This window comes from Danio rerio, chromosome 2 (genome assembly GCF_052040795.2).
Source record: "Danio rerio strain M-AB ecotype USA chromosome 2, GRCz13ab, whole genome shotgun sequence".
Taxonomy (NCBI): Eukaryota; Metazoa; Chordata; class Actinopteri; order Cypriniformes; family Danionidae; genus Danio; species Danio rerio.
In genome coordinates, this window is record NC_141022.1 from 41,155,031 (window position 1) to 41,168,026 (window position 12,996).

A 12,996-nucleotide genomic window follows, 5' to 3' on the forward strand; every position below is an offset into this window, starting at 1 on the left:
ATATTGTGTATCTGGTGTCTTGCATGCCTTAAATTAGCTAAAACCATCTTAAAAGGGGCCTATCATGTAAAAATCACTTTTAAAGCGGTTTAAAGTCCCAATGAACTGGAAGTTGTGATCATTATTTTGCAGGTCCTAGAATATTAAATGAGAAAACAGTGGCCGTGGCTTGTTTTTTTCTACCGCGGGCTGGTTGGATGAAGTAAAGTAGGCATTTCATTCAGAAAGATCGGGAAAAGAGTTATTACAACCTACTAGACTCCTCCTGCTCACCATTTCTGTTTGTTGTCAAAACTGACAGCTGAAGAGGTGTGGTTAAGTGTTAACCATGGTCAGAATGAGTTTGGGTTGTCAAAACCACGTAATCTGACAATTTAACTGAAAACAATCAGGAAGTGCATTTTGAGATTTTAATTAAAGATTACAAGGGCAAACTATTTTTATTTTTAATGACATACACAGATGAATTGTTCACCACAAAACTGACAATGTGAGCTAACAAAATCTTATGGTTAGTTTTGATTTCTTGGGGATTTTAACACAGTTGTGTGATAACGATGTGAATATATCCAGCCTCTAATGGTTAAAATTATTTAATTCTACTTTTTATAATCACACTTCATAAAAACTATCTGCAGAAACATTTTAATGAACATTCTCCCTTTGTTTATGTCATCAGAGGGGGAAAGCCGCCCTCACCCATTAGTGATAATCTCTCCCTCATTAGCATAAACAACCCTGAGTGAAGCTGCGATCACACTTGACTTTTCTCCCTAAAGACTTCCATTCATACGCACGCAAATGCGACCATAAGCGGAGGGTCATGCGTTACGTTTCGCATCACTTGATTGCGTGAGACCAATAGAGGATTAAAACATGACCTCTCTACAGAAAATTAACATATGGAGCAATCGCTCACTTTTTTAATGTCTATTAATTTTGTTTAATCCCGCCCCTTTTCGCAGAGCTGTACGACAGAATTTCGCACACACAAACTCTAGTGTGACCGCAGCTTAAGATGCAGCCATTCAACATTAGTTTCGAATCTCCAGGGTGCTTGCTGCAGAGACACTTGGGTGGAGCTCACCTCCAATGAGGGGGAGCTTGAGATCCAGCTCTTCCTCCTATAAGCTGTTTTAATTTTTGAATTTAAAGCAACAGTCACTAAAACAGCACAGTTTGGATCAAACGCTAAAAGGGCCGGTTTCAGTTATAGAGTTATAAAAAAATATTTGTATGGTATTTTGAGCTGAAATTTCAGATATACTAGTGTTTAGATTCTCTGCTCAAGCCGGAGCCGAGTTTTGACCGCATGCCGGGTCGAGCCGATGTTGTTATTCATGTCAATCAAAGTCCAGAGTGTGAACAGCGACAAAATAGACCCATCGCTGAAATTATCGCTACACTGCAACTTCAGCTTTGCACATGCTCCGCACTGACACGCTGCTTCTGTGTGCAGTATGAAAGCTTTAATTAAATCATGGACACGGAAAAAACATGCACTTTTCATGCTCTGCTCACTTGTGTGGTGGGAAAGACGTGATAAAAATAATGGAGACTTACACGATGAACAGACACATGAAGCAGGCTTAATTGCCATGGCAAAAAGGATGACAGTCAGCCTTCAATTTCCTCTTTTTTTATAATTATTTTTTTAGGAGTTTTTCACCTTTATTATGACAGGATAGTAGAGAACTCAGACAGGAAAGCATTGGGAGCAGAGAGAGGGGAAGGATCAGCAAAGGACCTCGAGCCAGGAATCGAACTCAGGTCACCGTGGGCACATTGGTGCTATATGTCAGCGCACAGTACCTCTAGGCTACTGGTGCCAACAATACATTTAATTTCCTCTTTTGTTATAATCCATTCTGATGAATAATGCGACAAGAACGAAGCATGTAAACAGCATTGTTTGTTTATTCAGAACAATGACGTTTACATGTTCGTCCTTGTCACTTTATTCATCAAGATAAATCTTAACTAATGTCTGTAGTTCAAACAACTCAAAATTGTAGTTAAGAATGTCTGTTATAACGGCCCACACTTGAAAAAATAGTCGGGGTAAAATCAAGGTGTACAGGCTCGGGTAGGGTCTGGTTTCATTATTTATGGACTATCTAAGCTCTAGCATATAGACATCCTAGGGACTATTTTACAACTCGTAAAAAGGGGCAAAATGACAAAAACATGTCTTTAATCACTCATTGTTGCAGATGGTCTGATCCCCCATCCATCTATAGCTCTTTATTTATTTTTTCTCTGTTTGGACCCATAATAATCACTGCTGCTTGCAGCTGCATTTTAAAATCACTTAGTCCTCTTAGGGCCTCCAGGTTATGGACAACCAATATAAAGGATTTCCAGTGTGGCAGGTAAAACTGTGGTGCCTCTGTTATAGTATATCTTTATTGTATTTGATACATTTGTTTTTTTTACATTTTACAGTCCCTCGTTTTTATTACATAACAGACACACATTTGCCTGTTTATCTGTTATTTAAATAGGAAGTACTTATAGAGGTGTGGCTCAATAATATCCGCATTAAAGTGGGAACAGTGACAACCTTTTTCATCTCATCCACTGCGCTACAGCAGAAAACAACAACATGGAAGGGCTCCTGGATACAGAAGAGTTTTGCTGTTCAATCTGCCTGGATCTGCTGAAAGATCCAGTCGCCATTCCATGTGGCCACAGCTACTGCATGCTCTGCATTAATGATTACTGGAATCAAAAGGATCATTTGGGGATTTTCAGCTGTCCCCAGTGTGCACAGACATTCACTCCCAGGCCTGTTTTGAACAGAAATACCATGCTGGCAGATGTGGTGGACAAGTTGAAGAAACTGGAGCTACCAGATGAGCAGATTTACAGCAACTTCATGCCAGGTGATGTAGCCTGTGATTTCTGTACGAGTATCCAACAAAAGGCTGTGAAGTCTTGCTTGGTATGTTTGGCATCTTACTGTCAGAATCATCTTAAAGCACACTACAAATCTCCAGCCTTGAAGAAACACAAGCTGATCGAAGCCTTGGCCAACATACAGGAGAAGATCTGTCCTCGTCATGACAAATATTTAGAGATATATTGTCGAACTGATCAACAGTGCATATGTCTTTTATGTGTGATGGATGAGCACAAGGGTCATGATATCGTACCAGGAGATGTGGAAAGTACAAAGAAACAGGTATGGTTTTTTCTTTTACTTTGCTTGCTTGAAGTGTGTATTAGAGAGACTTTTCATGGGTCTTAACTCTATGGAGGGTGCAGTAAATGAAAGTTTCCTAAAAATACTTTAGTAGCCATAATCATTTTCCACTGAGGCAATGCACATTTTCCAAAGTTCACTCCAGAGCCCAATATGAACACTGTTCATTGTGCGGAAAAGTTCATGCAAGAGTAATTGGAAAAATTGTCCAAGAAAGAAAGCATTGAAATGACTAATGTTTGAGCTCACGTTTCCAGCCTAATGAAACAACGTACCTGTAAATATGTGACATTTTAAGGTTACAAAAGTATAACAAAACCCTTTTCCTGTTTCACATTCAAATTCTAATCTGCATACACAAATAGATCCTATCAGAGCTTCCTTCTTCTGAAAAAAAAAGAGATAAACATCTTGTACCACTGACCAATCAGAAAGAGGTCAGACCTGTTAGCTTCAGCTTTGTGGTCTGCTACTTTGAATATTGAACAGTTCTTCATAAATAGTGTATAAACTCATTTGTTTATTGCAAAGTTTATTCACATTAGTGATTAAACTATAAAAGTTACAAAAATGATCACAAATAAAGCTCTTCCAACATGTAATTGTCATTTGTTTTCCCTTACAGAAAGAATTGGGCATGACACGACAGAAATACAAGCTCAAAATCCACTCGAAAGAGAAGGACCTAATGGAGCTTAAACAGGCTGTAGACGCCCTGAAAGTAAGATGTGTCCACAATGGTTTTAACTTAAAGGGACAGTTCACACAAAATTATAATTTACTCACTTTTTACTCTCCTTTAAGTGGTTCTAAACAGTTTTTTTTTTGTCTGTTGAACACAAAGATGAAGAACCCATTGACATCTATAGTAGGAAAAACAAATACTATGAAAGTCAGTAGTCTGATAATGCTTTAAAAAAATACAAAAATAAAATAAAAAAAATTATATGTATATATATATATATATATATATATATATATATATATATATGTATGTATATATATATATATATATATATATATATATATATATATATATATATATATATATATGTATATATATATATATATATATATATATATATATATATATATATATATATATATATATATATATATATATATATATATATATGCAATCTTCTATTGCATTTACCAAAAGAAATAAACTCATAAAAGTCTGAAACAAGTAAAAAGTGAATAAATCATGACAGAATTTTTTTGTGTGTAAACTCTCTTTAAAAAAATGGATAACCAATGAGATGTTTGAAAATGAAGTATGAAAATAAAGTACACTCTTTATTTAATTCTTATTATTAATAAATACATGTATATACTTGAATTAGATGCATTAATTAATTAAATTAATTTGTTTTGTGAAATTTTAATTATACTGTAAAATGTGAGTTATAAAACAAAATAAAGCTAAACTGAAAATAATATTTTAATTAATATATGAAATATATGTAATTTAATATTTGATAATATATGTATTTATACAACAGTTCTCTCTGGTTCTTGAATATGATTGGCTGATAGCCGTGATATTCTGCAAATAACAGCACTTGTCCTGCCTCTTCACCCTTCACCCTTGTGTATTACTCCACCCATACAGAGGACACTCTACAGTTTGACAAGTGTTGCTGCTGTTGGACAACATAGTGTACTTTTGAGGCTTGTTAGGCAAGAATGTATTATTTAGATTGCAACTTTTTGGTTTATTTATAAGGATAGTGCCTATTTTAAATATTTATAATTTTGCAGAGACAGCGCTTTGGTGGCCATTAGCCTGTCATTGAGCAGAGCAAAGACAAACTGTTGTATAAATGTAATATCGCACGAGTAACAGTGGTTAATCTGGTGGGACACTACTGGTGGGACACTAAGGCACTGGTGGGACACTGGTGGGACACTAAGGCACTCGGTAGCCAATGCATCCCTCGCACCAGTGCCAATATACAGCCATATTGCACTGCTACTCGTGTGATATTGCTCCTATAAAAGGGAAATTTGTTGATTGTTTTCTAAATAGATGTGTTACATTAAGTAAATGTTTTTGTTCACTAAAAGATCTCTGCACAGACTGCTATAGAAAATGGTGAAAAGATCTTCAGTGAGTTGATGCAGTCCATCGAAAGGAGGCAATGTAAGTTCAGAGATCTGATCAGTGATCAAGAGAAAGCTGCAGAGAGCATGTTGCAGACACTGGAGCAAGAAATCAATGAGCTAAAACAGAGAGATCGCGAGCTCGAGATGCTACTGAAGTCTGAAGATCAGGTCCATGTTCTTCAGGTAATCCTAAACCCAGTGCTGTCTGAAGGGTTAGTTCACCCAAAAATGAAAGTTCTGTTATTTCATACTCACCCTGTCTCTCCAATCCCCTGAGACCTTCATTAATCTACAGAACACAAAGTAAAATATTTTAGATGAAATCTGAGAACTCTCTCATCCTCCCCAGCAAGCATTTTTTGTTTTGAAAAGATGTCTAATAAATGTCTAATAGACATTTAAACATAGTCTAAACTTAAGACAGGGTTCCAGTCCACAAAGAATGGTTCAATAAAGCAGGTAAGATAAAAAAAGAAGCCAAAAAATAAAATAAATAAATAACAAGGTGAAAATGTGGTAAAATCTAAAACCATGGTAAATATCAGGCAAGGGCTTTTTTCATTTAGTGAAGTGGGTGGGCGGATAAATTGGCGCTCGTGAAAACACTATTGGTTAGGTTTAGGGAAGGGAAAGGGTGGGTCAGTCGAGTGGTAAATCAGTCAGTCGACAGCAATTAAAGTGGATTAACGTGAGAAAAGCAGGCGCAAATGGTACTCGCAAGAAAAATTTGAGATCTGAAAAAGCATACACAGAGGACTCTGGTGGATTTGCGAAAACAAAAACTGCAAAAAAAAAAAAAAAAAACCAAGAGGTATTTGACACAATCCAGAAATGTATATAGAGGTAGGTTTTCAGAATGAGCCAGCCTGGGATGCACTTTTGTGAGGCAAAAAGTGGTTTCAGGATGATTGCTGTCTATGGAGGATAAGGAAGCGCTCGAATTTAATCAAAAATTTCTTAATTTGTGTTTCGAAGATGAATAAAGGTCTCAGGTGTTTAAAACGAAAAATAAAAATTTTATATATTTTTTAATTCTTTCGTATTTTTGGGTGAACCAATCCTTTAAATCATAAAAAAAATGAAAAAATAGGTAATTTAACATATGTTTTTCTCTTTCTCTTTTTTTTTGTTTGAAGAATTGCAGTTCCTTCTTCTCTGGACTTCCTGACCCTCCGTTCACAATAGCGTCACTCTCCGATTTCGGCAAAGTAAACGATGCGATTTCTGTTTTAAAGAAGAAGCTTGAAGATGTCTTTAAAGGGGAGTGGCTCAGGATCCATCAGGCAGGTAAGGGCAAAACACTCTAAACTAATTCCCCTCTCATCTGCTGTTTTGTTAAACCATTACAGCGTGTACACATGCTTTCCATTTCTCTCCAGCCAGATCAATGACGATCCTTCACTGCACAGAGCCCAAAATTAGATCCGAGTTCCTGTACCGTAAGTCCGTTTACTGCACTAATGCAAAGTGTTATTGATTTTAAAAAGTCGGCTTTTGACATTAAAACATGGATTTTTGAATTGAGCAACACAAACAGCATCATTACTGCTCCAATTTCCGCAATGATTTAAAACCAATTTTACCTTGGTATGACATTTTGCATCCTGTTGCTTCTGTGTGAGCATAGAAATGGTAGATGTTTATGAATGTAGATTAGCTAAGTGAACAGGTTGAGTGAATAATGCACTGAATCATTTATCACAACTGTCACTGATTTCAAAATCACACACTATATTTAGTAGTAGGTGCAAATTTGGAAATTCACACAGCATCAGTTTCATTATTTAAATGCACAAATCTCCTCTCGTAGCCTCATGGGGGAAAATGCAGACTTTCCAATTCTAGTCACAAACTAGATCATCATCTACCTACTTTTTTGTAGTAGTAGTAATGATTATATACTACTGCATTCACATATTGTTTTTTAACCTATGGAAGTAAGCACGGGGATTTTTATTTATTTAAGAATGGGTGCCTTTTGAAAAAAATCAACAACAATAAAGACAGTAATTGATTGTCAACCTCTAGACAGTGTTGGGGTAACACATTACAATCAATGCGATTTACGTAATATTACTTTTCTAAGTAAAGAGTAAAGTAATGGATTACTTAACAAAATTAAGAAGAATCTTTGAGAAAAATGTTTCTTTTTTAATGATTTCATTTATCTGTACACTCAGTACACAAATAAAGATACGAGAGCTGTCACTGGGGTGGTATCTTTTCAAAAGTAACACATTTGTACCTAAAGGGTCCATATTAATACCTCAGGAGTACATATTAGTGCATAAAAAGTATAAAAGTGTACCTCTTAATTCTTTTAGGTACTAATAGTTACTTTTAAGGTACAAATATGGATCCTTTAAGTACAAATGTGTATCTTTTGAAAAGGTACCACACCAGTGACAGCACTCATACCTTTATTTCCGAGAGTGTATATATGTCATGTATAGCGCCAGGAAGTTCTCAGAAGATAACATTCTAGGTTAGTGAAGGTGTAGGTTATACAGTGTGTTGTTAAATGCAGAACTTCTCCATTCTCTAAAAAAATACCCTGCAAGTTCTGAAAGACATCAAGCCTCAGACATATATGAAAAAGTAACTTAAAGGTAACTAAAAAGTAATGCAATGCATTAATCTCAATAAAAAGTAACAAACACAACTAGATACTTTTTTGGGGAGAAACCCAATATTGTAAAGCATTACTTTGAAAAGTAACTTTAACTGCCTCTAGATATGTTTTATAATTATATAAACTACTTAAAGGTTTTACTAAAACAGACAAATTGTAGCTTCTGTACATGTCAATCATAAAACAACTGCTGCATAATATTATTATGAAGAAAAATTATGATTGGGCAATTTTTATGCTGTGAAAGTGATCTTATGATTTCAAAGGCTTAACTTAGGTTAACAAGGCAAGTTAATTTAATTTGACAAGCCATTGGGCTACAGAAGTTAATTGGGTAGCCAACTAAAAAAAAAACTCTTAATAGGGCTAATATTATTGACATTACAACCCTTTACAACTTTTTTAAAATTAAACCTGCTTTTAATCCAGCCAAACTAAAAGAAATAAGACTTTTATCCAGAACAAAATATGTACCGTAGGAAATACCAGACCCAATATATCACAGACCCACCCTAAAGAATTTGTCCCATTCCTGAGCTCATTTGTCCTTTTTTTAACTGCTATGCCATCATAAATGGTAATAATAACTCATTGATAAAGGTTTTAAGACCAAGTGGAATCCTCTGTTGGGTGTTGCTTCTGTGTGACTTAGCTAATCAGTTTTGGCCAGTACACAAAATTATTTTTCATCCTTTCAACAATAGGCTGTGCAAAAAAAAAAAAAAAACATCTAGCGACCAATATTAAAGTGAACTTGAATGCTATTTTGGCTATTGTTGTTATCCATGAATTTTCAAATGCACATTTTTGGTTATTAAGACCACCCAACAATCTATTTAAACTAAAATAGTGCTTAAAATGTCACTAAAATGCACTATTTAAATTTTAAAATTAGCCCATAAGTAGCCTAAATGAGACCTATAACTGCAAAAAGGTCCATTTGGAGAAAAAAGAACCACCCCAGAAAACTTTTTGTTTAATAGACGTCTAATAGACATCTAAACGTAGACAGCTTGGCTAAAACAAGGCTAAACTTGGGCTTAGTGAAAATCTAATAGACATCCAAGAATAGCCCAAAACTAGACTAGTGGTCAAATAGACAGATATGTGTAGTCATTCATTTCTGTTCATTTGATGACGAGTCTAGTTTTGCCCTATTTTTAGACGTCTATTAGATTTTCACTGACAGCCCAAGTTTAGCCTTGTTTTAGCCAAGATGACTATGTTTAGATGTCTATTAGACATCTTTTAGAAACAAAAAATGCCCCTTTCTCCAGGCTGGCTACTGCATGGCCTAAATACTGTGCATGTTTTTCTTGCTCTACTAAACATCTCTTGTGAATTATTTAAAAAGAACTATAATTTCATAGGAGGGCTATCAGTTTTGCCTTCAAATGTATATGCGAAACTCAAGATGAATACGAACTAAATATGATAGGCTACACCCATGAATAAACATAGTTGATCTCTTATCCTCTGTCCATTTCTCAGATTCCTGCCCACTGCAACTAAATCCTTTAACAGCCCATAAGGACCTCAGCTTGTCCAAGGGGAACAGAGAAGTGGCCGTCAGGAGCCGAGAGCAATCCTGTCCCGACCACCCGGAGCGCTTTGATTACTGGTGCCAGGTGTTGGGCACCGAGGGCCTGACCGGCTGCAGCTACTGGGAGCTAGAGTGGAGCGGGATGGGAGTAAACATTGCCGTCGCATACAAAAACATTGCCAGGAAAGGGGAAAGCAGTGAAGCGCACTTCGGTCACAATGACAAATCCTGGAGCTTATTCTGCTGCAAGAAGAGTTACGCATTCTGGTACAACGGGACTGTCAGTAAGATCTCAGAGCCAGGCTCGTCAAAGATCGGCGTTTATCTGGATCATAAGGCTGGGACGCTTGCGTTTTACAGCATTGAAGAGTCAATGACTCTGCTCCACAGGTTTCAGACCACATTCACACAGCCTCTCTATCCTGGCTTTGAGTTTTCCTGCTATGGTTCCTCGATCAAGTTGTGCCATTTGGAGTGAAGGCCCAGTAAAAATTTGGCAAAAGATTTAAGATAAAATATGTTAACAAGTGCTGAAAGTGCTTTATTATTTAACTATTAACCAACTAAATCATACTAACAGATACGTTAAATGTTAAAATGAAGTTTAATTTAAACTAATTTCGAGAGGAGCACGTGCTCATGATTGACACAGCTGGCCCACAGAAACTAATTATGATCCTCTAATCAAAGGATCCCAAGTCGCTATATATATATATATATATATATATATATATATATATATATATATATATATATATATATATCAATTTCAGTTTTACAACTATCTTCGTCTGGAAGAAACCCCCCTCCTCTCCTTCTTCCACCTTTATCCAGAATGCGCAGCACGGTGGCCCAGTGATTAGCACTGTTGCGTTGCCTCACAGCAAGAATACCAATAGCGTTGAGTCCTCGCTGGGCCATCTGGTATTTCTGTGCAGAGTTTGCATTTTCTCCCCGTGTCAGTGTGGGTTTCGCCTGGGTAACCCGGTTTCCTCCCACTGTCCAAATATGCTCTATATTATAAATAAAATAAGCCTAATTTTTTTTCTAATGTCTTACTCTCAGGAAGTTCACCTTGGCCTCAGCAGCGGGGGAGTTTGAGATCACCTTGAGCTCAATTTACCCTCACCCTGCGAAAGGGAGGAGCCCTGGGCCTGAGGATCCCTTGAGCTCAGGGCTCTCTCTCGGGACAGCACGCCAAACAAGCTATGTATAAATCATAACTTAAGCGTGAATTCTTGAACTGTTATTTAGTATAATCATAAAAGTGGTCATACACTTCATTTTTAAAAACTTATATCTGACATATGACTGAAACCTACGCAATAAAAATATTGCTTAAATTTATTAAATGGTCAACTTATTCACAATATCTACCTTTTATTTATTGTTAAGATGAAAGGCATCTTTTAATTTCTAAATATATTCATATTGCTAACTATACAGTATGTAAGAAATTTTTTTTTCTTTAGTCGGCCAAACACTTGTGATACATTAATATAGAAGATGGTAATGTCTTTCTATTTAAACTACACACACAGTGAACTGCAGTTATTTCTGTCTGTGGAATGTCTCTTGAGGTTAATATTGTCTGAATGCCTTTACAAATTCATTCTTTGTCAGCTCTGACTAAAACAATCCAAATAAACGCATTATGTTTACCATTATATTTGTTTTGCTTTTCATTGGTTACCTTCTTCAAAATGTAGAGTCTATTCATTTGGTATTTAATGACATCTAGTAGGCTTTAAAAAAGCAGAAGCAGCAGTCTAGCAAATGGTGACCGTCTCTGGAAAAGAAAATAATAATAAACCATAGCCTAGAAGTGCAATTCAACAAAAACAGTGACCCCTAGTGGCCAAATGTTGTGGAACAGGCAATCAGAGGCAAAACCAAGCACTGAAACTGACACATATATTACTAAAAATGTAAGCTGTTCAGAAAAATGACCACATTCTCTATCATGTATTTATCTTTAGTACCAAGACTATAGACAATAATTCTCACATAATTACACAGTAAAAAAAAGGCCCAAGAGCTCATTCTTACCCATGTAGTCTGAAGACTGCCCATGTAGTGTTTTGCCCATATCAAACACACCTGTTTTTAATTATCAAGTGCTGTTCAGGTCCTAATTAATTGGTTCAGGTGTGTTTGATCAGGGTTGGAGCTGAACTCTGTAGAAAGGTAGATCTCCCGGAACACGGTTGAGCATCCCTGATCTAATCAGTCAACTATTTCCTCAATATGCAAATAAGGACGTTAACTCAAAGTTTGGGTTTGTATAGTTTTAAAGGTCAAAAATATGTAAAAATATGAAAAAGATGTGAAATGTGAAACAAGATAAGGGTTAATGTTGACTATGTGAATCGTGAAAAGCCATTTTGAATGTATTATTATATTTAGGCCTATATATGTTGGTCGAATATAAAGCAATCTGGTAATTAAAGATACATATAATGAATCATGATGTAGAAGAAAATGGTTTATCTCATGGGTGTGCACTTAAATGAAAGAGAAACAGATATTTGAATATAAAGGAATAACTCACTCAAGCCTATTTGAGTTTCTTTCTTCTGTTGTACACAAAAGAAGATATTTGGAAAAATGATGGGACCAGCTGACTTCTAGTATTTTTTTCATGCCATGAGAGTCAATGATGAGGCCTGTTGCACAAAATAATTGAACAAACCAGGTTGGAGAGTAAGTTTCAGGTTGACAAAACCAGACAAATCCAACCTGGTTAAGACCAGTTTCACATCAGTTCATATAAACTTTCTCCGGTGGCTCTGCTTTAACCCACAGATTGTGATTAACTCTGGACTCCATACATCTGAAAAAGAGGCACATGCAGCAAACAGCCAATCACTCATGAGAGGCTCAGTTTGATTCATTTATTGAATGAGTGTCAGCAATTCACTCTCTGCTAAACACTAAAAAATATTGTTATGAGAAATATGATAAATTTAAATGTATTAAAAATGCAGAATGGGCATGCAGCAAAAACTTGAGAAGGCAACTTAAAGAAAATATTAGGACACATTAATCAACTGATTTTGATAGTGATTCACAAACAACGGTCATTCTAAAAAGCTTTATGTAAAGCAAATGCACAGATTTACATATCTTATTTTAAATTTATAATGATATTACTGATACTGATTTGTCTAGTTTGGGTTTTTGAATCACTATTACAGAATAATAACTGCTCCAATGAAGGTTAGCTGTGTAGCGTAAGTTACTATGGGGATGAAACTTGATCAACACCAAACTACCTTCTTGAGCCAGAAAACACAGAGTCTGCTCAAAATAAATGCAAAATAACCTGGCTAATACCCAAACCTTTGTTCTGTCAATTTGTCCTACCTTGTCAGATTGTCTTACCTCCCATTTAAAAAGTAGGTAGCACATTTTGATGATGCAATAAGCTACTCATCAGATTTTGCTATACCAGAGTAAATTTTAATGTGGAGTAGTGTGATATGAAGCTATAATATCGCCCTAACC

The 12,996-nt window shown here is 35.9% G+C and overlaps 1 protein-coding gene across 1 annotated transcript; it reads left to right on the forward strand.

Moving 5' to 3' along the window:
• Window positions 1-521: 521 nt before the first annotated feature.
• On the forward strand, window positions 522-11,156 carry ftr66 (finTRIM family, member 66). The gene is made up of 6 exons (XM_087241152.1): window positions 522-3,184; window positions 3,831-3,926; window positions 5,276-5,497; window positions 6,451-6,601; window positions 6,694-6,753; window positions 9,438-11,156. Exons 1-6 carry the CDS (start codon window positions 2,606-2,608, stop codon window positions 9,965-9,967), a joined length of 1,638 nt encoding a protein of 545 aa, XP_087097278.1. The 5' UTR covers window positions 522-2,605; the 3' UTR covers window positions 9,968-11,156.
• Window positions 11,157-12,996: the final 1,840 nt, after the last annotated feature.

Bases quoted from the DNA above. Each gene is read 5' to 3' on its own strand.
- ftr66 (XM_087241152.1), top strand. From the start codon at position 2,606: ATGGAAGGGCTCCTGGATACAGAAGAGTTTTGCTGTTCAATCTGCCTG. The intron at 3,927-5,275 runs GTAAGATGTGTC...GTTCACTAAAAG, and splicing joins AGGCTGTAGACGCCCTGAAA to ATCTCTGCACAGACTGCTAT. The intron at 6,602-6,693 runs GTAAGGGCAAAA...ATTTCTCTCCAG, and splicing joins GCTCAGGATCCATCAGGCAG to CCAGATCAATGACGATCCTT.